Source organism: Acanthochromis polyacanthus, chromosome 4 (genome assembly GCF_021347895.1).
Source record: "Acanthochromis polyacanthus isolate Apoly-LR-REF ecotype Palm Island chromosome 4, KAUST_Apoly_ChrSc, whole genome shotgun sequence".
NCBI classification, from domain to species: Eukaryota; Metazoa; Chordata; class Actinopteri; family Pomacentridae; genus Acanthochromis; species Acanthochromis polyacanthus.
Window position 1 is genome coordinate 34,896,289 of NC_067116.1, and position 25,724 is coordinate 34,922,012.

Below are 25,724 nucleotides of genomic sequence, written 5' to 3' on the forward strand. Positions count from 1 at the left end.
TCGATGCGGCAGCAGGATCCTAACTTCCCCCCAGAGTTGGCCCGGCCGGTCTGATCGTGACGTGTATCACCGAGGAGTCCCTGAAATTGTTCATGCTGCTAATATGAAGTCAGCCAGTTTTGTTGGCGATGTTATGAAATAAGAAATTGTCGTGGAAGTCGTGTTCGGTCAGTGTTTCGGAAGCAATAATGCCTCTCACGGTCGGTGGAGGAGGTGGACTGGCTGAGAGAAATGTGATGTGCGTCTTGTTTCCGCTCGTGTTGTTGTTGTCTGTCGGAGTTGCTGCTATTCAGGAGGAGCTGAAACCTGTCCAAGAGCAGCCCCCACAAGAGGTAAAAGCTTCTTTTCCGTTGTCTTTACCTAAATGTTTTATAATCGTCGGTGAGAGACGGTGTTTGACGCCGGAGCTGCTGCTGCTTCCAAGCTGCTGTCGAGCTAGCAGCACATGCTAACTGAGGCATAGCTCTCAGTGTTCCGGGTTAGCTCAAGTGGTTAAAGTTACTTCTTTATTTCCACACGGTGTTAGCACACTGAATATTTTAAGTACAGTTAAAGTGACAGACGTGTTAGTGTTAGCAAGAGAGGCCACACTGACATGATGTAGTAGTGTTTACTGTCTCAGGAAAGCGGTTGAAGCATTTGACCTCATTGTTAAGCTAATTAAAGCAGACATGAACTGTTGACTTTAATAATAAATGAGAGTCTACGGAATGTCAGAAAACGGTGAAAAATAGTCATCAGTGTAAAGCTCAAAATGATGTCGTCAATAATCTTGTTTTGTCCACAACCCAATTATATAAATGTTATTGTCATAGAATAGGACTGAAACAACACAATATTCACTTTTAAGAACTTTGAATTAGCAGAATATGACTTTATATTCTTAAAAATTATTCAATCATTATCAGAGTACTTGGCAATTAATTGATGGCGAAACGATTAATCATTGTAGTTCTATTAGAAACTTTAACTTAAGTAGATTAAATGTGATCAAATAGAACTTGTGAGCCTGCCTCATGAACATGAAACAATAGGTCAAACTAATTGTTGCTTCATGTTGGGAAAATAAAACTTACACTTGTACCCTCGGAATAGAAGGCCAACCCAATCTTTTACTCAATGATCAGTGGTAATTTATTCAGACCAAAAAACAAAAAAACAAATCTGAATTTGAATGGAGAAGTTTAAAGCTACAAAGATTCATCCATTAATTGTCAGCTACTAAATTATTTGTCTGTTATTCTGATAATTGATTACTTAGTTTGAGCTTTTTTTTCTAGGAACAAAAGTCTCGATTCTCTAATACAAGTATCTTAAATTTGAATTTTTTCTGAACTTTAAAAACAAGAAATTTGAGAATGTTCTTTTGGGCTTTGGGAACCACCGATTGATATTCTGCTCCATTTTCTGGGTTTAATCGGCCAAATAACTAACTGATTGATCGAGAAAACACTCAACATAGTAATCAACAATGGAAATAATCATTAGCTCCAGCACTTGCTAAGTAACTGTCACTTTGTGCTCCTGTGTTGGTTCTCTTTACAGAAAGCCCCCAGTTCCCATCCAGTAGGCCTACTAGTTTCTGAAGATGCCACCAGCAAAGGAAACCTGGGTTTCATTCACGCCTTCGTGGCCTCTTTCTCTGTCATCATCGTCTCTGAGCTGGGAGACAAGACATTTTTCATCGCAGCCATCATGGCCATGCGTTACAACCGTCTCACCGTGCTCGCAGGGGCTATGCTGGCCTTGGGCGTCATGACTTGCCTTTCGGGTTTGTAGAAGTGGATGTTTTGACGTTGCACTTAAATATTATTTGGAGTCACTCCTCTGCTGTGTATGGAATAATAACAGCTAATTGTTGCCTTCCTTTCCCTCCTCAGTACTGTTTGGCTATGCCACCACCATCATCCCTAGAATCTACACTTACTATGTGTCCACTGCACTGTTTGCCATCTTTGGTGTGCGCATGCTGAGAGAGGGGCTGAGGATGAGTCCAGATGAAGGCCAGGAGGAGCTCGAGGAGGTGCAGGCAGAGATAAAGAAGAAGGATGAAGAGGTGAGTCGACTTTCAATTGTGCTCGCTAGAAACATGTTGTTACTCCTGACACGTCCAGTTGTACAACTTCAGGGCAAACAAAAGTCAGTATGTATGAGTAAACATAGATAATATACACAAAGAACAACTGAAAACCTTCAGAGTCAGCCTGGTAGCTACATTTCTCTCACAGCTCTCACAGGCTCACATATGGCTCACGTTACTTTGGAAACGTCTCTCTCGCTGATGCTGAAAAGATATATTTTATCTGTCAGCATGAATGTTTAAATGTGAATCCATCCAAAGTTCATGCACCTACTAATCTTTCGTTGTGTTGAAGCCATTTTTATCACAAGGCTGCAAAGGAGTAAGGGCATTTTAACCACTGCTACTGTGGATTAAAGTAGAGTTGCCCAAGGGAATCTTTACTGAAATAGCCCATTATAAACACTGTTGAAAGTACCCATGCACAGCAGATCAAAAATAATCCAGATGACTGATCACACTTCTTATCACACCTAAAACTGTGTCCTTTAAATTAACTGAACTCCGGCCAGTGACAGGCTAAGTAGGACAGTAAAACCTAATATCCCTGCATTTAAGTGCGTAAATACAGAATTACAGCCATTGTTTTAGTACAATCCCTTTATCTTTTGTTGTCTGTGCAGCTCCAGCGATCTAAACTTGCTAATGGGACTCCAGACGTGGAGGCCGGATCAGGGACTACTCTGCCTCAGGGAAAGTGGCACAGCTTCATCTCACCAATCTTCATCCAAGCTTTCACCCTCACCTTCCTTGCAGAGTGGGGGGACCGCTCGCAGCTGACCACCATCATCCTGGCGGCCCGGGAGGTTTGTTCCATTTGTATTTCATGATGCACCTGAATTCTTTACTTTCAGTGGCTCCAGAGAGAAACCGAACCATTGTTTGTCTTTTTGAGAAAGACCACTAACAGCAAATGCCCCTCACTCACTGGCAATTAAATATTTAGGGGAAGTATTTTATTCAGAATCAGTTTGAAAGACTGTTTTTCCTTCCCAGGATCCATTCGGAGTTGCAGTGGGAGGTACAATTGGACACTGTTTGTGTACAGGACTGGCTGTTATAGGAGGGAGAATGATTGCCCAGAAAATATCAGTCAGAACAGGTGAGATGGCCTTAAATGTTGATTCTGTTTCTGTTTAGATTTGATGAGGAATGCAGTGAGCATAGATGCTTTTCCACAAAAAGTTCCAGGAACTTCAACCTTCACTGGGGAAAAAGTTTCACCAGCACTTTGTGATTGACTTTTTCACAGAAGGCCTAAATATTGTCAACAAAGTTTTGGATCACTCCATAATGCATTGTTTCCTTGATATTAGTAGATAAAAACAGAATTATGAGTAATCAGGACAACTGCTAAACTGAATATTATTTAGCCTGAAATGCTACCACAATCCTTACACATATATAGGTATCGGCAACACAGAGTTCCTAGTTTGTTTTTTCAGTTGAATGTACTGTTAAATATGAATGACAGCAAAATACTAAAACTTCCCAGTAAACCTTTACTGCTGGTTCTGCATTAACTCAGTATTTTGGTAGAAACAGTACAGCAGAGTTTTTAGCTTCAGCTGCTCCTGTGAATCCCTGAGAGCCCTGATGACCGTTTGGAAATGCAGCTTTGTAATAAGTTCAGTTTTACCTCATTATGGCCAATTCATGCTTTCCAATTCCACTTTGTCATCCGTCCAAGTCTGCAAGGATCCGTGTAGACACCGACACAAAATCTGTGATTGGAGGTGCCTGGATTTGTCCATGCTTTTCGACTATGGTGTCCAAAGACAGTTAGATTCTCCAACCTCTCCAGAAATCCTATGCAATGTCTGCTGACTGCATACTATTCCATTCTGGTTGGCACACCTCTGCAATAATTACTGCCACAGTGTTAAAGCCCCATTTCTGAGTAGCTACTGTGTTCCTAAAAAGTGCAAAGTCACGACCAGCTTTTCAGAAACACCCGCAGAAGGAGCCGATGTGTTTTTTCTGTGATCTGGAGAGCCTTGTGTCTATGTAGCAGAGCGACATTAGCATGACTGGAGCCACATGTGTCTTGTCATGTAAAATCCGCATCGGAAGCCATTAATTGCCCATTAGGATTACTGTCGAATCGACTTTTACTGATGAGACTGTCTGGTAAAGATCAGTCGTGACTCACGGAAAGATTGGTATCTGCATCAAATGTCATTTAGTGTTTTTGGAGAAAAAAACATTAATTAATGAGCCCCAGTGTCAGAAAAAAAACCTCTAACATGTTTCATTTTCCTGTTGACATTTAAAAAGAAAATACAAATATTCTGGTTGTTCGTCTACAATTGACTTTGTTTTCTTCTTTTGTTTCCATAGTTACAATCATCGGAGGGATTGTTTTTCTGGCATTTGCCTTCTCTGCCCTGTTCATCAAGCCAGAAGCTGGATTTTAATCGGAAGAAAGACTTTGAGGCTCACTCTGTACATAAGTGTAAAATTGACTGTAGAGAGACTGTAGTTTTGACTCAGTAGGTGTCCAACAGAAAAGTGTGTCAGGCTAAACAGAGAGCCAAAATCCCGCCCGACTTTCCTCGAAAGCCTCTGTTCCACTACTGTCTGTGAACCAGTGGGATTCCTCCTAAAGGTTCAGGTTCACATTAAATAACATTTCCCACGAGTCTTAACTTGTAGTGCAGACCAAAGCCTCGTGGGAGGTGTCGACTGTTATCAAAATGTGTTTCAACTCTATCAAGTGCAGACGTTTGACCTTTAGCTTTAGAACAGAAATCCTTCCCAACTTGAAGCAAACCTCTCAGTGAGTTACAGATTTGTGGAACAGGTGCCACCCAGGAGAGGAGGCAGGACTCAGTCGCTTTCTATCAGAGCTGTTTTCTCTTCACAAGGAGTGTGAGACTGAATTGTTCCTGGTTGCAGCCCTCTTACACTCTACAAGGTCCAGTGGTTGAGAAATTGAACCTGACATGAAGTACTTTCCCTCTCATTCTACAGTTAGGCACCGAGTCCATTTATAAATCTCTTTGCCTTTTTTGTTCTATTTTTAAATGCTGAATGGTTGGTTTTTGTTTTTATTTTTTGGTATGTTAAATATGAGCCCCGATGCTGTCAGGTGACTGTCGACAGGAAACTATTCATAGACCGAGCTGCTGGAGTTCGTCACTTGTCCAGCAGTCGAGGCTGGTGTCGTTTCCACCCTCCTCTGTGAGCGACGCTGTTTGCTTCAGTGCATTAAAAACCCCTCTTATGTGAAGCGGGTCGACTTCACATAAGAGGGGAACACTGAAAGCAGAGCCAGCAGCATATAGCATCCAACTTTTTTTTTGTGTGATCTGATTTAAATTGAGATTTTATTTTAGGCAGAATACATCAAATATTTCCCTTAGTTTCACACAGGAGCAGTGACAGATTGAACTCCTAGAATAGTTCTGTGCAGACCTGTTCAAAGGACAGTGTTTGCAGAACGCTGATCGACATCATACGTCCAACAACAAAACACTTATCTGGTTGAAGAAGGGCCAGGAATCATCTCCACAGGTCGTTTCTTCCTCTACGATTTCACTGCCTCACCTGCTGCTGCCCCAAACCAGTTATGGGAAGAGATTTTCAAAGAACCACAGGTACAGAATAAATCTACACAAAGAATGCAGTATATTTCACTCCTAAGCTGTGATGTAGCTGCAGCAACATCTCAACATAATTCCAAACCCTACGTTTCACCTTTTATTTAAAGCGGTGTCTATTTATTTAGCTTCATTGTCCTTTTAGGCGTACGTACTGTAGGCACACCAGGTGGGAGAGGACACCCTAAGAAGGAATGGAACTACTTTTTTTTAAGGCTAAAGCTGCGTTGTCAATATTTGACAGGCTGTGCCCCGCTGTGAAATATTTCTGTTTGTCATACAGGTTGTTTGAAATGCCTATAACTCTAAAATGCTCAATAAAGCCAGTTTGATGTGTCATCTGATTTCTAAACCAGTAAGTGGTGCTGTGGAAAGTTAATATAAGGAAACAAAACACCAGAGTCGTTTCATACAGTTTTATTTTGAAATTTAAGGGGAGCAAACGATCGATGCGTTCGCCTTCGAAGGTTATGTTGTGTTTAAATTTATGAACAGTTTGGCTCACGAAATAAATGCAAGGCAGCACAGATGTCGCAGGCACCTAAAGCGTTTTCATAATCCATAGATTAGAGAGCAATACGCAGCTGACTGAGAAAGTGCAAACACATGAACACATGTATGGAGCTAAACATTTCTGAGGCTGGGATGTATCTGTGTTTGATTTCTGCTTAAAAAGCTGTTGGGTGTTTGACCTAAAACTGAACAGCAGGTGGCAGTAGTGGAGATAAGAACCCCCAGTTTCTGTGCATTTATAGTAGCAAAATACAAACTGAGGGTTTGAAAATTGCAATCTGTAGTCAAGTTTATAGAGTAGAAATTAAAATTTTGCGTCACGATACAGCAAGAATGTGGATTTTTACTGCAAAAAAATATGAATTCTGAGCTCAATCAAACACTGGCTGATGTGGAAAGCGTGATTAGATCCACATACGCTCCATTATATTTTGAATTGTGGCCTGGCAACCAAATTCACTGTTGACATTAAAAAAGACATTTCCACCACAAATTGGTGCACTAAAATTTCCAAAATGCTATGTTCCCTCAAAATACTTCAAAATAACTACTCCCGTGGATTATTGTATCATATTAAAATTAAAAAGTTATTTTAAAGTGGAAATGCCAAACAGCTTTTCACTCCAGGCTCTTACTGTAAATTGAATATCACAGGTTTTTGTATAATTTGGTAGTTAATGGCATTTAATAGCCCAACTGATTAATAAGGGAACAGTAATTATTAGTGGCAATCCATTTATAATATATATGATTTATTATAGGTGCTCAAATTCCCTTGGGGATGTTTTATGTCTAATTTCAGTGCTGCACCTACAAATTTTGGTAATTTGTACATAGTTTTTTTCATGAGTCTGTATAAAGTTAAAAAGCCATAAATAAAATGTTTTATTCCAATATATCTGTAGTTGCACAAATGATCAGTAGATGCTTTCTAGAAATGGTGACGTAATGGACTCACAAAGACTTTTAAAACCCTGTATAAAAGGCGCCTTACTAGAAAATAGACATTTCAAACCAAACCCAGCGGTTATTTGAGCAGAATCGCACTCCTGGCCGAGCCTGAATCAGCGTTGTCATAGCAGGTGCTGGAAACCAAACTCCTGCTCCGATCGCTGACTGGAGCACGACCAGCGTGTTTTCACCACTGAGGGTGCTGCAGCAGTAAATTTCATGAGCCAAACACACCAAAAAATAAAAATAATTTTTAAAAAAAGCCACACAAATATGAACTGAAAGCGGAGAGAGAACACTGATAGACATTCAGAGTTTCTAGTGTGTACATCAGAACTACACAACATTTAACATAATGCACTGTGTCTTTTCATTTCAGGCCCACCTCCTGGAGTTTCCCCTCTTTGGATAACAAACTATGTTCTCTCGTGTTTTTTTTTTTTAGACTTGGTAATGGCCGACTAATAACTTAAAAGCCGGAGTTGCCCTTGAACATTGTTGTTTTTTTTTAAACAAATCTGAACATCATTTTGTTTTTTTGTTTTTTTTAAAATGTCAATTTCTAGCATGAAGGAAAACAGCTTGAATGGCAGGTAGAAGATTCAATACGGACACTGAATCAAAGCTTGTGAAAAGAAAAAAAAAGAACAAAAAGAACTGATACCAAGTCTTTGCATAACCACAGACTCATTTGCTCTTTCTGGGGGTCTTTGTGTGTTTGTCACAGTTAGTTTAGATCCTTCATATATATAGAGAAAGAGAGATTAAATCCTGATTTGGAACTTTTAGATGTATTTAACTTCATATATATCTATATCTATTCCATCTCTTCCATGAGTTTTATACCAGCAATAGAAAAATAATTAAGTTGTCTTATTTTTTATCATACATTGTGCAAAGTCTCCCACAGGCCTCCTCATGCAAAATAATCCTGTTCTAATGATATTTACTACATTCTTTTAGGTATATTGCACCTCTTGTATTACATGCCACAGTGGCACAGGGTTTACTCTACGGGGTTTTACAAGTGATAGGAGAGAACTGATATCTTATTTAAATATTGATATGTGTTGCAGTACAATAACAGATTTTTAAGAACAGGTAAGGAGAGGAAGGCCGAGTGGAGTCGATACTCTAATTATGGAACTTTACGCAGCACAGAAATGAAACAGGAGAGAAAGCAGGTGATAGGGACTGTATGGAAATTAATAGTGGGTTCTTTTTTTTACAGAAGTTTTGGAGAAGGTCTGGAATAGTTCCACGTTCCAGATTTTGAACTATTCCGTCACTCTCTTGGGAGTTCCAATAAAGAGACTGATTTGTTGTGCTACTAAAATGCAAAGTTATAAAGGTGTGTTCTGCTCATGTGCATGCACATAGCTGATGGCTGCATTCGGTTTATTTAGCATTAGAAGAGGATTTATGGTCAAATTAAAGAGCCAGTGTGCAGAATTTAGTGGCATCAAGCTAGGAGGATGCAAATCTGAAACCCCTTCATCATCTCTCCTTTTCTAAGCCTGTAGGAGTTTTATTTTTTTTTAAAAAGAAACTAGAGGTCAACTGATTATCAGCCTGTCAGATCCTATATTTAGCTTTTTTTTTTCATTATTCGTCTGTTCATTCTTTTTTTTTTTTTTTTAAAGAAACTTCTCATAAAATAAATTTTCTATCTGTAGTTTCCACTCTGTGATCACGAGCAGTGTCTCACCTTTAGCCTGATCTGACTGCTTACACAAGGCAGGTAGGAGCCTATAAACACTGAAGGATAAAAGTTGAAATGCTTCTTTGAATTGAAACATAAATGCATTTCAACAGCAGTTTGTGGCATTCTAAATTCTGACACCAAAATTTACATTTTTACTGCAAATGTGCATCAGTTCTAATTATCGGCTGGAGAAAAATCGACCTGCTCCTCATGTTTCTAAATGAAGGGAAACACAACAAGTCATAGTTACAGGTGATTATGCACTAATGAAAACATTATTGTGAATTACAATGCAATAGATTCCTCTGAATGCTTTAAATTCATCATATAGACTAGGAGTTTTCATAGTCTGAGATTGTGGGGTCTCTGTTCTGGCAAAACATCCAGCCTCTTGGTATACTCAATTTCTGGATGCCTCTGTGATAATTATGTTGTTTGATGCAACAGGGACTCAACAATTGAGCCATGCAGGGTAATATTATTGTTCAACATAATTTTATACATAGATATGTTTAAAACAGACCTGTCCCAAGACATTTTTTAGTGCCTTTCTTTGGGAAAGAGGGGAAAAATAGCAAAATTTCCTAAAATTACTATATCTCTAAATTGTCTCTTTAAGCAGATAACATATCTAGGCTGACAAGTATTGTAATTTTCTTCTGTTTGGATCTCAACTCCGAAGGCCTGCAACCCACTTGATATAGGGGCAAGGTATGTAAATAAAAAACATTGCGCCATTGGCATTTTTATGAGCTTAAAAATCAGCTTTTAGTGCAGAAATTCAGGAGTATGTGCAAATCAAGCGTCAATAATCAAACATGAGGATCACCTTATCTCATTTTCATAAGGTAACTTAGTGTCTTAACTGCAATTTAAACATGAATAAAGTGGCTACATATATGACTTAAAAGATGCTGGTTTTAACATGTGACTAAAAAATGTTCTGTAGGCTAATTAACCAAACACTGCAGGTATCATTAGATGACTTAATAACTTGGATAAAACTTGAAATGTTCCAGTAATACATATTGGAAGCAGACACCTAATTAAGACTGCTAAACATCCTAAACAGACAACTGGAGTTAAAGTGAAACATCATGAAGAGAAGAAACAGTAGCTGTTGGATGTGTTTTTTTCCCTGACAAACCCTGTCTGTCTGAATGTGCCAAATCATGGGTCCAAAATCCCAGCTGCTGCTCAAAGCTTGGACTGAACCAAGCATGACGTCTGACAATTTTGCACAGTGGATGAATAATGTTTTCATTTTCCAGTGATTAAAAGTGAAGGTATTATTAAATAGGATTTGGAATGCTTAATAAAACTCTGTCACAGTTTTACTGTGAGAAAAAAAGACTCAATTCAAAATGACATGACACAAAAATCAGACTTAAACTCATGGTATGTGCTAAACAGAGCCTCCTCATTGTGGACGCTGACATGAGACACTGTGGACCAAAAGTCAAAGAGTGACTTTGCGGCCATGTGTTGAGCTCAGCCCATCACTTTACACAGATGAAGAAGAGGCTGAGCTGTCAGTGTGATACCATCTGGCTGCAAATTCGATCAGATGGTGAGTAGGCCGTCAGGCAAACCTACAGAGCCAGAATGTGTAGGTCGGCTGGGGAGACTGTGATCCCCTCTGTGTCATCTTCAGTTTAAATTGTGACGGGTGTGGCCTAAATAATGAAAAAACGGCTCCTGAAAGGATAAAACTCTACTATAGGATGGATTCAGTTGTGATTTATTAGGAGAAAAGCTGAGGGAGGCAGTTTTGGAAAAAAAAAAGAAAAAAAAAAAAGGTCGTCAGTGGGCAGAAAAATTCCATCGGAACTTCGCAGAATATTCTAATTCTGAGAGAAAACTAGACTTTGCATCTCATCTTGGCAGACACCACAGGGCATTTCAACCATATCAGATGAGAGAGGAAAGAGCAACAAAGTCTGTGGTGGGAATCTGGTGCAACAGAAACAGGACTTACACTCAGTAGACTGAAGTTTGTTGCCTGTTTGAAGCCAGAAATGAATGTTTGTAGCTGCTGTTCCAGATTTCTGCCTCTTGCAGCTTTCAAGTAACCTGGAAATGTTTAAAATCTGTCCTGTGGATTGGGCTTTATAATAACATTTTCCAACTGTGCGCTGCAGCAATCTTATACCAATAATCAACATTTTACATGAACAACGGCGCACACACACCTGCTTCTATTTTTGATGGAACCTACAGACATTTACAGTCTGACTATGCATTCCTCTCAGTTGTAGGGGACATTTTTTTTGAAAGGAACTTTCAGCTCAGTAATTTGTTTATCTGGCAGCAGAAACTGTTTTCGGATGCTACTATTGTGCACTAGCTGCCCAGCATCAATCAGCAGACTGGTGAAGTTGGCATTCAGCAGCTGAACACAGTGGAGCATTTCGCTGCTGAAGAGTAATTTTCAGGTGTACAGACACATACAGACGACCAGTGAATGCTAATGCTGCCGTTTATGAGCAGGTTTGTTCTGGGAATTTAAAAGGTGATCATACACCATCCAAACACTGCAATAAAGTGGCAAAAAAAAAATCAATTAGTGCAGCATTTACTGAGTGAAAATGCAGTGAAACATTTGCGTAAAGTAGCCTCTTTCTCAAAGTATGAAGGAGTGACAAAGCAGAGTTCTCACAAGAAAAATTCAGACCACTCAATTTTCACTGATTGGAAATTGAAGAATGAATTTGCAGGTATAAAGAAAATAGTGGCTTCTTTCTTTTTGTTAATTAAAGAAGCAGCTAGTCGAGCTGGTTTGGTGAACTGTGTTGACCCAGATAGGCGGCTAAAGACTGGATGATCAACATTCCAATGAGGAAATATTTGATCTTACAAACAGGTTAACAGGTGTCTGACTTTATATAATTTATTATTTGAAAGGAAACATGTTTGTAGCTGGAATAAAGCAGCCTTGAGTGTCACACAGGCTTTATGGATGACTATGAAATGTAGGGATCTAGTGATAAAAACAACAAACAATGATATGAAAGATTATGCTGGCAAATCGTATTGTTGCATACATTTAGCCTAACCTTGGCAGCTTCTATTTCATTCACAATATCCGGCTCACTATGAATTTAGAGTCTCGAGTGTTTGGACTTTAAGCACATCTTAAAAACCTTAAAAAATACTTTAAAAGGTTTGTTTATCATTTTGACAGTTTTATAAAACTGTGTGAAAATATGAGTCAAGGATTAAACAAACTGTGACACAACAAACAGCATCGGCATTGTCTGCTATGCAGACACACAAACAAACACATTCTCTGGGAGAAAGGAAGTGTGTGAAAATATCAGCCACTGAGCATTTTAAGATCTTTTTTTCTTTGAGTACAAGAAAAAAAGCATATTCAAAGCTGCAAATAACAGACTATGCATTTCATGCATCATATAAAATATTAGTTCTTTCTTTTCCAATGTATTTACATTATATATTACACAATATTCTGTACAGTAAAAGTTCAATCTACACCACATTCTTAAAAATATTTTCTGACCCATAATTATTTTTACATGAAAAACAAGAATAGGAGAAAACATCCAAAACGAACAATCCTCTGGTGGCTCTGCAGGACGTCCTTGAAGTGAAGATAGAATCCTCACTGCTTTGACTGGAGAGCTCTGCATGAAATAATCCTGTGAGGGCGACTAGAGCGCACGCACGCACACACACATACACACAGACACTTTTAGAGGGCCAGGAGAGGAGTGATGGGGAGTCCGTTACAGGGACTGTGGCTCCATGTTTCCTTGGAGGAAAGGCTTTAAGCCAAAACCTGCTGCCAGAGCCACAGTGAGCCCAGTCCTTGGTTCTCTGCTGCTCAGGAGTTAAGTGCAAACAGCAAAAGATCCTTGTGAAAGAAGGGAAGCACGGCCTGCCCATCCAATCACTTCTCAGCCCCTGATGCATGGCCTCAGTGCTGTGCTTTCAGCAGAACTCCTTCCTAGACTCCTGTCACAGACACCCATGTGGACAACTCCACTTCAGCCAGCTACTGTGGCTGGGCAGAAGAGCGCTCAGACAAACTATCTGCTCTGTGAGGGGCCAGCTGCTGCTGTTGCTGAAGCTGTTGCTTCTGCTGTTGTAACTGCTTCTGTTGCTGCTGCTGTTGTTGTAACTGTTGCTGCTGTAGCTGTTGTTGCTGCTGCTGGGCTGTGGCAGTGAAGGTACCCTGCTGCTGCAAAGGAAATGCTGCTTGCAGGATCAACTGGGTGGACTGGTTTCCATGAAGGAGCCGAGGAGCCTTAAGTGAAAGATACAGATTAGCTATATAGAAACAGCCAAGATTTAATCATAGACTTCATAAAAACGAACATCCGCAGCATCTGTAGGGTGTGAAAAGAGACGTCCATGTTGAAGTGCTAGAAGCAGACATTGTTTCTAACAGCCAGCAGGGGGCAACTCTTCTGGTTACAAAAAGAAGTCAGTTTATATCGAACAATCATTCAGCAACTACTGTCATATATCCTTAAATATCCCAAAGTGTTTGTTTTGTAAGCTATAGTTATTTTAGGAGTAAAACAGTTGACAGAACCGGTTCTGTTTTTTAATGAGGCCACCTTGTGTTCAACAGGTTGCTATAATTTTGCCATGCATAGTGTCCCCGGGTTCTCAGTCAGAAAAGAGCAAGGCGTTGATGATTAAATGTCAAAATGGGTGACGTCACTGTGACCACGTCCATCATTCACATGAAGTCTATGGATTTAACTTAAAACTGTACTGGTCACTATTGTAAATTATGACACCATCAGTTCACTGTAGAGAAAGAGGATCTACAACAGCTTCACACATAACCACTGACAGGCACACAAACAAACAAATATGTTGACACTAAACCATCCATTTGAGCAGTCCAACAAATCCATTATACTATATCAGTGCTGGAGAATAGTCTGGCTGCAACTCATCATCATTCTGCTGCAGGGGGAATTCAGTCATTCTGCATGGTGCTAAGCTCAGGATGTAGTGATGGTGCCACTGCAAAAATACTGACCATTTCATGAGAGTAAGAAATTCACAGAAAGAAGCAAGCAGGCCTGCCTTATCTCATGATCCTAGTCAACTGCAAAACCTGCCATTTTCAGTGTGTAGGCTGCTGCTCAGAGGTTGTTGTTTCTTGAAGCTAAAGTGATTTGAAAATTGTAACACAGAGACAGAACAGAAGAAATCCATGTGAAATGTGCACTGGAAATGGAAAGCTCATACCAGTCAGTGGTCTGCAAGTGCGGACGTGCAGCCAGAAATTCTGTTCCACTTACATTCCACTAAACAAAGCTTGAATGTTCCTCATTGTGTTTTAATCAGAACCACAAGGCCATACAATTGACATTCTCCACCTCTGTGAACACGTCTGGAAAAATATTTAGATTTGAAGTCAATCACCAACTACCATAAGCTAACCAAGGAAATCATAATTTATTCCTCTTTTTGCCTGTAGTTGTGTTACCAGTTCACAGATAGTTGTAGGAGTGTCGTTCCACTGCAGAGTAGCAGTGCTCCTTTCTATGTGTAGTAGCATCACAGGCATGCCTCCATTTCACTGAATGAAAATGTGATGTGGACAGAGTGACGTTCCATGAGCACATGCATACCTAAATATAATGAAAGTGAAATTTACGAACACATTTTAACTGGTCACCTCAACAGCAAGCTGCCGATGGTTTAGTTAGGAAACATGACCTTATTTTGCACAGAAACACGACAGCAACAAAGTGTTGCTTCAGTGTTACCTGGAGGAACTGCGTTTGCTGTTGCGTCAGAGGTGCCTGTCCGGGCTGCATGGCCGTGACCTGCGACTGCTGCTGTACCTGCTGCACCTGTTGCTCCTGCTGCTGCTGCTGCTGTTGCTGTGGTGGCTGTTGGGAAATACTGATAGTCTGTGTCTGGCCCTGCTGAGGAGCGAAGGCCGTCACCACTTGGCCCATAAACATGGTTGTGGGAACCATGACAGCCCCACATGCCATCTGTCCTGTCACTAGCTTGGTGAGCAGCTGAGGACCTGCAGGAAACCTGTAAGAGACACAAAATAGGTCAGGATATTTCTCTTGCACATGGAGTAGAGTGGTTGGCAACGTGGCACTGCATGATAACAAATTGACTTTGTGTAAAGGATGCAGATTTAAAGAGAGATTCAAACCTAATCTGAGCCGCACGGTCCTGTGCAAATGTTGCCACAGCAGGAGTGTTGGGTCCAGTATTCTGTGCCAGGCTTGTGGCAATCTGAACCACGTTAGCAGGGCTTTGCTGAGGGATCATCATTGTGTTGTAGAGAGATGCAGGCAGTGGATTATGTTGAGGCTGCAGAGTAAGAGACGACCGCTGAGACTGAAATACACAAAACTGGAGTCAGAAACATGAGCTGCAGCACACTGGATAGAAAATTCTATCAATAAAATGTGCCAGTGAGAGGCTGTGTTAGGTGTTTTTAATGAATGGCAAGGCGAAAAGGAGTTGTGTAGTTTGTCTGACCTGCGAGAGTGCTGTGCTCTGGTCCCGAAGCAGTGTTTGCTGCTGGGATTGGGGTTGGACAGTATGTTGTTGCTGTATGCTGTTCTGTAGAGGCCCTGCAGAGACCACCTGACCCTGCATGGTGAGTGTGCCCCCCTGCTGGACAGTGGTCCCCTGGGCCATCTGAACAGAGCTGATATTCAGTCCTCCAGCTCCTTTCTGCAGGAACATCTGAAACAGGCATCATAGATTCAGACTGAAACTCAAATTCTAACAGTAACTATAACAGCAAATAAATAAAAACATTTTTTTTAAAGAAGCAAAGCTGTCATTTATTTAGTGGACTATATGTTCACTCAGTCCCGAGCACTTTTGTCCCACCTGCAGACTCTGACCCTGAACCCTCTGCAGCTCCTCTTGGATCTGTCGCAGCTCATCCTGCTGCCTCTGAATGTTGGCTTCGATCATTCTGGTCCTCTGTTCCAGCTGCTCTTTCAGGTGCTGCATTGCTTCTAACTGACTGGAGAACTGCACCATTGACTGACAAAGAATGAAGATATGTTAACATTAAAAAAAAAAAAAAAAAAAAAGTCATTTGAGGTGGTCCATATGTGCATACCTCTACTTGGCAGCAATGTATTGTAAATGGTGGCTATGGCTATTGTATGTAAAGTTTAATAAAAGTGTATATACATCTTACAAAGCCTTAAACGATAGACTAGACAACATTTGCCTGTAACAAATTACCTCTTACATCCTGCATAACAGATATGAAAATGTTCATGTGCACTATATTTTTTACTTCCTCCAAAAATTTTTACAACAACATGAAGCATTGGGAAATAAGAGCAACCCTCAAAAACAATTTTATTGAATTTTTCTATCAATAAACCATGGCCTAATTATACAGGATATTATCAAAAAGTTCTCAGAGTGTGTATAAAAATATGTAGTATATAGTATATTTTTTATATTAATATAAAAATCAAAACTGTGTATGATTTAATTTTGGCCACCATCAGTCTTTCTGCAGTGATACAGTGCCACTGCAACACTTCTAACCCTCCCTGAAAGCCCCGTCCTATAAACATGTCAAGCACCATCTGTGATAAGAACTGAATCTCCTCAAGTGTGTCAAAACAGCAACCCTTCAACTTGCATTTCATTTTGCGAAAGAGGAAAAAGTCACTGGGAGCCAAATCTAGTGAGTGAGGTGGGTCAGGAGGGATGATTGTGGTGTTGCAGCCCAAAAACAATTTTACTCAAGCATAACAACCACCCTGTTATGTGGCACATCGCAGCATCTTCCTTTCATTGCACCACAGTTCAGGTAGTTTGAATGTTCACCCTGAGCCACCTTAGGATGTTACAGTAAAATTGTGCCTTTCCAGTCTAACCCTGGAGAGCTAAAACCTGGTGCGCAACCAGGTGAATGTTGAAGAAAACAATAAGCAAGCAAGCTCCTGGTGTGCCCCTGACCAAATGCATCTTGTCTGGTCTTAGAAACTGTGGGCTCTTTCATAGTAAATCTGCTGCTTTTTCTCTTGGTAGTAGCCACAGATCACCTCATCACCAGCTATTATGCTATGTGTTGCACAGGTCCTACTGTTAATTGCGCTATCATACATTATTCTAATTCATAACAGTTGGAGCTCACACGTCGCACCACGAACAGTATCAGAACTTTCTGATCAAATGTCGTATTAAGAATAAATCCAGTAACGAAGCTCCACAGACAAAATCAGCGACATATCGTGCGTGAAATGGCAGTCTAGCACCTGCTATAATGAAGGCTTTATAACAAGTTAAATAAGTATCCTACCTGGTTGTTTGTCTGAACTTGTTGTTGAGGCTGCTGTTGCTGCTGTTGCTGCTTCTGCTGCTGCTGCTGCTGTGAAACCATAGCAGGCGCCATGTTCTGCCCTGTATTCTGGGAGCTCATCGACTGCTGATGGACACAACAGACACCGAACAAAAAGGATGAAGTCCTATTGAAATTACTCGTGATCCAGGACAGCGTTAGGCAGAAATCTAACACCAAACTCTGTTCTTGTCCTTTCACTGACCTGACTGCTGATAGATGATCTTCGTTGTGATGTCATCTCCACAGCAGAGACAGACTGCCTGCCGGGTGTACTCCTATCTCCTTGGAGCTTCATCTGTGATGCTGAAGGGAAAATACAAACATGATGATGAGATTAAAAAAAAAAAAAAAAACATACTTAAAATAGAGCAATATCAGTGATGGAGATACCCTGAGAGTATCAAACTGCTTGATAATTAACAGGTTACTGGTGAAGGTGCTTACAGGCTGGGTCAGATACAGCGGTGTGCGAGGATTTGCGTGAGCTGCGAGATGAGGCTGAAGGGGTCCGGCTGTGGTCGAAGTGGCCCAAGACCTCCTTCAGGCTGGGAGGGTTGAGCTCAGAGCCTGAGTCCTGGGACTGCTGTCACAAAGTATTATCATAGGTCACTACAACACCACTCATCTGTTAATTCATTTTAAAGAAAGGTGTTGGACAAATGTTTCACCTTGTCAGGCATCTCTGGCGGTGATTCTTCAATGCCAAGCTCTCTGCGCTGTTCTGCTCTTACTTCAGCATAACTGTGAAGCAAAGACAGTGAATGAAAAACACGTTTCTCTGCTTCAATGTCAAGTAACGGAGGGTATGTGTTCCATTTACCTTACAACAGTGTGTGTGCAGACAATGAACTCTGGTCTGGAGTTCCACTGGTGATAAGTGATGTAGTAATGAGTTTGAAGCCAAATCCACTGCTGCCCTTTGGTGAGGAATCTGTAGTAGCAGGACTTTCCCTTGCCATATTGCATTACTAAAAACAAATAAAGAGCAGACAGCTGTTTACTCTTTGAAAGCTTAAGAAGACAACTATCGCGGTAGATCAGCAGACTTTACTGGCTCCTGACAGACGTATACTCACAGTGTTCGTGGCATTTGGCCAGAGTCTCCAAGTCATCTACATGGTAGTAGTCATACCCTGATGTACCCAGGACCTCAAATGGGAGGTAACCTATGATGGGTGGAGCTCTGGAAAAAACACATCAAATATTATTGAGATGAATCACTGAAAGCTATTTTGCAAATCTGCTGTGAATGTGAAATTAAGGCTGTACAATTCCATCAGTTCTGATTATCATCATTAATTGATTTTAAAAATTTGTATTGCACTTTCACATTTAACAAGCAGTCTTTGCTTCTAAATCAGACTGAAAAGGAGGTTGTTTTTCGCTTGAATTCAGTGCATCAGCGAGAAACAAAATAAATAAAAAAAACTGTAACCAACATCTGCTTAGCGACTGTCACTACAATTTACCGATTTTCCCTAAATGTCTCACATAGGGGCTACAGTAAACACTAGCTAAGCAGCTGTGTATAGAAGATAGAAATAAGGTGCTTTTTTAATGTCAAAATGACCAAAGTTGAAACCGAGTGATTTTATTTATATGGGTTGTTCTCTATGAGCAAAGCATTTGTAATATTTTCAATTTCACAGCCTGTTATTCATTTAATTGTGGGATGTCAGAATGGTGTTTGTTAATCTTGGACTAATTGTGCTGCTCTATGTTAAACTATACATAACGCCCCGCAACTATATCATCACATACTACAATTTATGGGCTAATTATCAAAGAGCTTTCACAGTAAAAGGAATAAAGTTTTTCTTTTTATAGGGGCTCTGATACAAAAGTAGAGCCTGAAGTTGGTGTGCAGAACTTTTACATATAAATGAACATCCATTACAGTCAAGGCAAATGAATTCACGCAATGCCGACTATGTGGCAGGCAAATCTTGCTGAATTTCAGAGAATGACACAGTTTTTAATCTAGTTTCTGTGGTCATGTTTCTGCTCCGGTGCACCAGTAGCAATGAGTTCTACATCAACCAGCAATGACTGGTTTGACAGAGCTAAAGAGGGAAGTAACCATAGTGACGGAGAAGGCTGCAGGAAACTATTGGTGAAAATCACAGGAAGCATTCAAAAAAGCTTTTGATGCCCCAGATGAAAACGAAACTTGACAGTCAGGGTAAGGATTATAGTCTAAAAATGAAAGGAACATTGTAGACATGGCTCATAGGCATGTGTTGACAGTGTTTCTGTAATTACTGTCATTGCTACAAACTGAAGACAAAAGATCTGTTCTGCACTTTCAAAGAAAAATCCCCTCAATCATAGGCTTTGGGATCATTTACAGCCATGTGACTTATGCTCCATCGATCCGAACCATAACACCACAATGACTTGACTGTCTGGTCGACACTTTGACAATCCACAGTCCCATTGAGTTTTTATCACTGCCACAGAGATAATAAAGTTAAACAGTCACATTTATAGAGATTTTCAAGCTTGACGCTCTTCTTGACCAGCTGCTTGTCACAGGCATAAAGTTTGCTTTGGCCTCCTCCAGTTCAATTCATTTCTTCTATCGCAAGAAAAAAAATCAAGATCCACTGTCGCCTTTAGATTCGGGTCTAGTTCATGCTGAGTCACGTTTTCACAAACAAATCAAGAGGAGGAAGCATAAAGGTATACAGATTGACAGGTAACTCTTTGATAGGACAGTTTAGGTGATATGATCCTGCATCATCAGCGCAACATGAACCCATGTAGGTAAACACTGGTGACTGACTGCGGGTCAGGCTGCTCTTGTTGTTTTCTACAAGTAAAAAAATATGTTCTCTGGAGTCACAGCATGCCTTTGAAGAAACAGTTTACCACAAGCACTTGTAATGTATTTGATATGTAATGAAGAGTGACAGAAACGGAGCAAAACAAAGCAATTTTGTAGAGTTATTATTGAAGCCATTCCTGCGTGATCATTGGATTTTGTTCACCATTTAATGAGGAAATGCGATAATAAATTAAGTTGAACAAATGCTCAACACATCTCTAGTTAACTAGAAAATGCCTGTAGTTTCAAGCTGATGTGCAAATACATCATCTTAGTTACAAAATGTATGTCTATAGATGCTTACATTGCTTATACAGATCAGTTTTTTTGTACAGTTCATAATTCAGAAATAGATTTAAATTACATATCTAGCCTCACAGTAACTAACAAACTGCACCAGAACTTAACTGAAAAAAAGACTAAAGCCATCCTTTTCAGGTAGTTTCGCAACAATTTCAGGATGTAAACTGAACCAAACAGGTGAGATGTGAGTGTAAACTCAATGAATGATCAGCGCAAAAAACTCGCTCAACAGGAAACGTTCGGGTTTGTCCGATTTCTCGCCACTATTTTGTAACATCTTCATCCCATTATGTGGAGTGCCTTGGACACATGTCATGGCATGTATATATATATGTGTTGAAACAGCAAAATGAAAATATCTTTCAGTAACAAAGCATGTGCGTTTAATTCACTTTTGCCATTTATAAATTAGCAAAAAACTTTACCTGTGGTCCAAGAAGAGAAATTTCCATTCTAAACTATGTCTGGAAGTGAATTCCTCATTAGGCTCCTCTACAGTGCACATCTCCTGTGAGAGACGAGTAGAATATATTTAGACATCACACATAACACAATAATTATAAACAATAGAAAACAAAATCAAGTCTCAATGTATAAAGCAGTGACTGGATAATGTTTAGAAATCAAAAGGCAAAAAAAAACCATTCTTAATTCCCATGCTATCCCTCAGAAAAGCTTTGTAAACTACTGTTTTGGAAACCAAAAGCAGATCACATATATTAAGATGTATGTCAGTTTACATTATTTAATGCCTGTCATACAAAAAAAAAAAAAACTTTTGTACACAGTCTGGAAATGACACTGAATTTGCTCTGAACTTTGTTTGCATTGTGTCATAATATTCCAAATCCTTAAATGTCAGGTTATGGTACTTCAAAGGCGCAATCATAGTAACAAGCATTATCAAGAAAAATACCTATGGCTTTTTTTTGTTTAAGACAATAGCATTTATTTTTAAGTTTTAAAGGAAAACCCCCACAAATTCAACACAGTAAGACATGAAATAAAATATAAGTGAGCAATAAAATATATAAAAGGCCTTAGAATGGAATATTTCCCAAGATAATAAATTGCATCAATATGTTGTGTTCATAAATTCTAACAACTACGTTTCAAAAACTCAATTTTAACATTACAGATTGCAATACTTCCATGACTTTTTTGGATTTCTAAAAAAAAGAATTTAGTTTTTTATTATACAGACAATATATTCTCATCAAACTAAGTTTTGAGAATTTCTGGCTCCCTTTCTGTTGTCTGAGTCAACGCCGACTCGAACATACAAGAAAGAAAACCTGTTGTTTTGTTTACGTTTTATATTAACTATCCTTTCCTGTTTGTCAAATAGTAACTCACGTTCCCTTTATTTTTTCCTTTCTTTCAAGTTTTGCCATGTCAATTCCAGTATAACTGTCTTGTGTAATATTCCATGATGATGGGCTATAATTTGATTTTTACTCCACAGTCACAATTTTAAACAAGCTAAGTAAATTAAACAGTAGCTTTTTAATTCAGCAGGAAGAAGCATGTTACACAGCACCAACAGATAAAGTGTTTTTAAGCAGTGGAAAAGTGGGGAACTGCACATGCTGGCTAACAGGAGCCCAAAAAGGTTTGCCTTGGAGTGACTGAGCAACTATTAGGTTGGAGCCGTGCTCTAATTAAAACTACCTTTTTTCAAACCCTGAAGCATGAACCACATAAAAGGAGAGGTGTCAGAACAGCTAATGATTCTTACCTTTATAAACTGTGGTTTCGCTAGCCTTACAGTTGCTATGAGACATACTCTGTCTTCAAAGGCAGAGTGAAGTGATCGCTGGATCACTCCTTCAAAACCGTTTCGGGTACAGTTAGGCACTGGAAAAAAGATGTAAACTTTAAACCTTTCACACAGAAAAAAACTGAGCTCCACCACCATACTTTGTGTCATGTAACTCACCATTATTCAGGGACTTGAAATTGCCAATGAATTTGACATATTCGTACACAGGGGGCTCTTTGGGGTCGATAGTCCCTCGGAGCATGTGGCAACAGAACTCTAGCTGATTTTTTGCTGAAATAAAAAATTAAAAGTATCCTCAACAACATTAAAAAAATAACACATCAAGAAAAATAACACTTGTGATGACTAAATACACAAAATAACGTGGTAATATAATAAAATAAGTGAAAATGTCAAGATGAGAAGGAAAAATACGACTTACTTTTTAAATACTCAGGTGTCAGCGTCTCTCCCTCCATGACATGAGAGGACAGAGCCTTGTACACATCTGACTGTTCCCCCACTGGCAGGAAGTTTAACAGATTCTGATCCACAAGATCAGACTGAAACATGAAAATTTAATTAATCTTTGAGCAGCAAACAAGTGACACTAATGGTTGTTGTTTTAGACTTGTGTACAAACGACCAGCTTATCAACATTTCATAACTTAAACAGTGTATACTCACAGGTAGGTGTTCTAGTAGGGATGTCACGCTCTCAGAGACATAGATTATATTCCCGTCAGTCATAATTGCAAGGAAAAATCCATCTAACGCCTGACAGAAACAAAACATTCTCTTTTAATTAACTTATACTTCTGCATGGAAGCCAATGGAAAGCAAGTGCAAAACACTGCCTCACCTCCAACATCAGCTGAGTGAACTCTTCATTACTAAGAAAAGGAGGCTTCCAGTCTTGTCTGATCTCAGTTGACTCTGAGTGAGCAGCGTTTTCTGACAGAGAAGACATAAAACATGCAGCTCACAACTGCCCAAATCTCAATGTCAAGCAGATATCTGGCCTTCGTGAGACTTTCTTACCCTTATGTTTGTGCAGAAAGTCGATGCTTTTCTGCAAAATAGTGGACTTGTCCATCTTCCGGGTGTTGCCCGGCAACATGGTACCCAGCTCCTTGATGAGGACATTGAACTGATCTCTGCGTTTCTTCTCAGACTTGTTTCGGGACACACTGTTGACATAGAAGTACAAAACATTTTCCTTAGATTGAATTAGCCACTTTCGGATATGCATCCCTTTTTCGCTAGTCCGATTGCATCTAAACGTATCAACGTATCTGAATGGACAGCATTATCACAGCAGTCTTCCTTGGTCAGGCCTTGTAGAATTTCTGTGTCATTCTCAACATAGCACAAGTTTGAATTATAAATGAATAGTATTATAAGACAGGCAACAGTATTTCAAGCTAAATGAGGCAATTTGGGGAAGATTTTTTCCATATTTCAGCACCAGTACTGGTCCGAAAACATCAGAGGGAGCTCAAAAGACACATGCCAAAACCATTTGGCATCCGTTTCATTCCCATTGCTTTATCATTTCACATCCATTACAAACAGAACTGTCTATGAAAATTACACTTTATTGCTTTAACTGGTAAGACTAAATACTCCGCAATAAATAAATACGTTATCTGCGTTTAGAAAAACATTAACAAAAGCTTAAATTTAGTTTGTTGCTTCTAGCTGTTTGTAGAAGTCTTTCTACTCCGTTTATTAAATACCTGCAGCATCAAAGAACAGCAGGAACCGCATGAGTGTCTCCAAAGCGCATTTATGCACATTAAATAATAGCAACAACTTATTAATTATTTTTAAATTATTCCTGACATGGAGACAGGATTGGTCAGGATTTAACAGGTGAACTGTCACACACAGAGTCACAGGACATTAGCTGCAGTTAAATCATTTGTTACATAGCAGTCGCCCTCAGGCTGAGTCTGAACTCCATTGCAACTGTCATGATATTTATGGTCCAAGCACCAAAACTCATGGGTTTCTTCTTTTTAGTTTTTCTCCTGTTTTTTTGAATTGCACTTTTGAAGGCAAAAAATACTTGAAAACGCACGAAAATTTGCACACGCATCAAGACCATTGTAAAAATCTGATATTTTATGGAACTAGGTGAGAGTCAAAATGGCTTAATAGCGCCACCTGGAAAAGTTCAAACAACCTCTACGATCAGGAAGTGTCACCTATAGCTATAAACTCTGGTAGGCATAAGTAACTCGTCACAACGCACAAAAATTTAATCGACAGCCATACTCAAAACATAATGCTCCAATCGGTCTCAGACTTTACATGTGTGACCACAGTGCAGCCATAATGAATTCTATACCCAAAACACAGTCACAGAGAGAGCGCCACCTGGTGGACGGGTCACCATGAAACAGGAAGTGACGTCTAACGAGCCTGTACATGCTCCAGTCTGCCTCAGGCTTTACATGTGTGGTCACAGTCTGGCCCTGATAACATACCTAGGCCAATATACATTCACAGTAATACGCCACCTGGTGGACATGCTTGGATTCGCTGACTGGCAAAGATGCGAGGACCCAACCAATGCTGCTTGCAGCTTTAATTTTAATTTAACTGTATTTACATTAGCATCACATGTGGACACATTTTTCAGTGTTAAGGAAATCATAAATATACTAGGCAGGTTAGTTATTGTTATGTGAATTTTGATAAGCGTGCTATTAGATACGATTGAGTCTTTTATTTTTTAGTTTATGTTAAGGTATTATATTTAAATAAAGTGAGAAACATTAATGTAAAAGTGACCTGTGCCTGAAAGGCCGAATGTCATCACTTTACTAGACTGGTGAAGCAGCAATATCATGTATCCCCTGTCATAACGCCTATAGTTTATAGAAAGGTTAAAACCAAAATCTCAACTGCATTGAATTTAGGCAAATAAACCACATTAATCTAAAACAGGAACTTAAGCCCTTTTTTTTGGACTAAATATTGTTCAGTAAAATTCTAATAAACAAGTAATATATTTAAAAACAAGAACTGGAGTAGTTATATCACAGAGGTTGTCTGCTTTTAACTTCACTGAAAGGCTTTGATGTGAAAAACAAACCACGGGAATTGTACCGTTTCGCTTTGTCCTTTTCATCTTCTTCCATTAACCCATCAAAGATACTGCTGTCATCCCTGCGGAGTGAACAAACCAACAGTTGAAGCAGATCATCTAATATTCGCTCTCCAGTGAACTTTTATGAGAGCTCCGATAAGTCATCCTTACTTTATTTTGAAGTAAAAGCAGTAGAAATAAAAGTGAACACACAGAACTCATTGTATACCTGAAGCGACTTTCATTTTATACTTAAACACTAACTGATCAATCGATGGGGGATAAATTATTCATAAATCATCCATCTTGTAAATTAAATGTGTGGTTCATTTGGACTGCTGCTCAGACAGAAGAGAGGGTTCTTGATAATCTGCACACTTAAGCCAAATGTTCAACTCACCGGTCAATGCTCGAGGTCATTTTTTTTTCCTGTTCAGGGTCGCAGTGTTGGAGAGGGGTCTTTTAATCGTGAGGTAGACATTTGTGAATGAACCTTTGAAGAAAACGATATGAAATTAAACATAGTCACAGCCTCATCACCACCTAAAG

General features: G+C 39.6%; 2 protein-coding genes across 7 annotated transcripts in view; one reads left to right on the top strand and one right to left on the bottom strand.

Moving 5' to 3' along the window:
* tmem165 (transmembrane protein 165) lies at window positions 1-6,037 on the top strand. Its single transcript, XM_022203025.2, has 6 exons — window positions 1-332; window positions 1,546-1,771; window positions 1,881-2,056; window positions 2,704-2,886; window positions 3,077-3,182; window positions 4,421-6,037. Exons 1-6 carry the CDS (start codon window positions 189-191, stop codon window positions 4,495-4,497), a joined length of 912 nt encoding a protein of 303 aa, XP_022058717.1. The 5' UTR covers window positions 1-188; the 3' UTR covers window positions 4,498-6,037.
* A 47-nt stretch (window positions 6,038-6,084) lies between these two features.
* Window positions 6,085-25,724, bottom strand: part of clocka (clock circadian regulator a) — a 43,251-nt gene continuing 23,611 nt past the window's right edge. For 2 of the 6 annotated variants that reach the window (XM_022203022.2, XM_051946980.1), the window contains exons 4-23: window positions 25,576-25,668; window positions 25,196-25,255; window positions 23,120-23,268; window positions 22,941-23,032; window positions 22,766-22,855; window positions 22,521-22,641; window positions 22,256-22,369; window positions 22,055-22,173; window positions 20,742-20,824; window positions 18,263-18,369; window positions 18,007-18,154; window positions 17,855-17,927; window positions 17,631-17,769; window positions 17,389-17,489; window positions 17,145-17,270; window positions 15,704-15,862; window positions 15,344-15,553; window positions 15,012-15,199; window positions 14,605-14,884; window positions 6,085-13,118 (exon numbers count right to left, since the gene is read on the bottom strand). In XM_022203022.2, coding sequence (XP_022058714.2) covers window positions 12,867-13,118; window positions 14,605-14,884; window positions 15,012-15,199; window positions 15,344-15,553; window positions 15,704-15,862; window positions 17,145-17,270; window positions 17,389-17,489; window positions 17,631-17,769; window positions 17,855-17,927; window positions 18,007-18,154; window positions 18,263-18,369; window positions 20,742-20,824; window positions 22,055-22,173; window positions 22,256-22,369; window positions 22,521-22,641; window positions 22,766-22,855; window positions 22,941-23,032; window positions 23,120-23,268; window positions 25,196-25,255; window positions 25,576-25,595 — 2,631 coding nt within the window. In that variant the 5' untranslated portion in view covers window positions 25,596-25,668 and the 3' untranslated portion in view covers window positions 6,085-12,866. The remainder of the gene's footprint in view (window positions 13,119-14,604; window positions 14,885-15,011; window positions 15,200-15,343; window positions 15,554-15,703; window positions 15,863-17,144; window positions 17,271-17,388; window positions 17,490-17,630; window positions 17,770-17,854; window positions 17,928-18,006; window positions 18,155-18,262; window positions 18,370-20,741; window positions 20,825-22,054; window positions 22,174-22,255; window positions 22,370-22,520; window positions 22,642-22,765; window positions 22,856-22,940; window positions 23,033-23,119; window positions 23,269-25,195; window positions 25,256-25,575; window positions 25,669-25,724) is intronic. The other 4 variants (XM_051946984.1, XM_051946983.1, XM_051946981.1 and 1 more) reach the window with 4 other exon arrangements.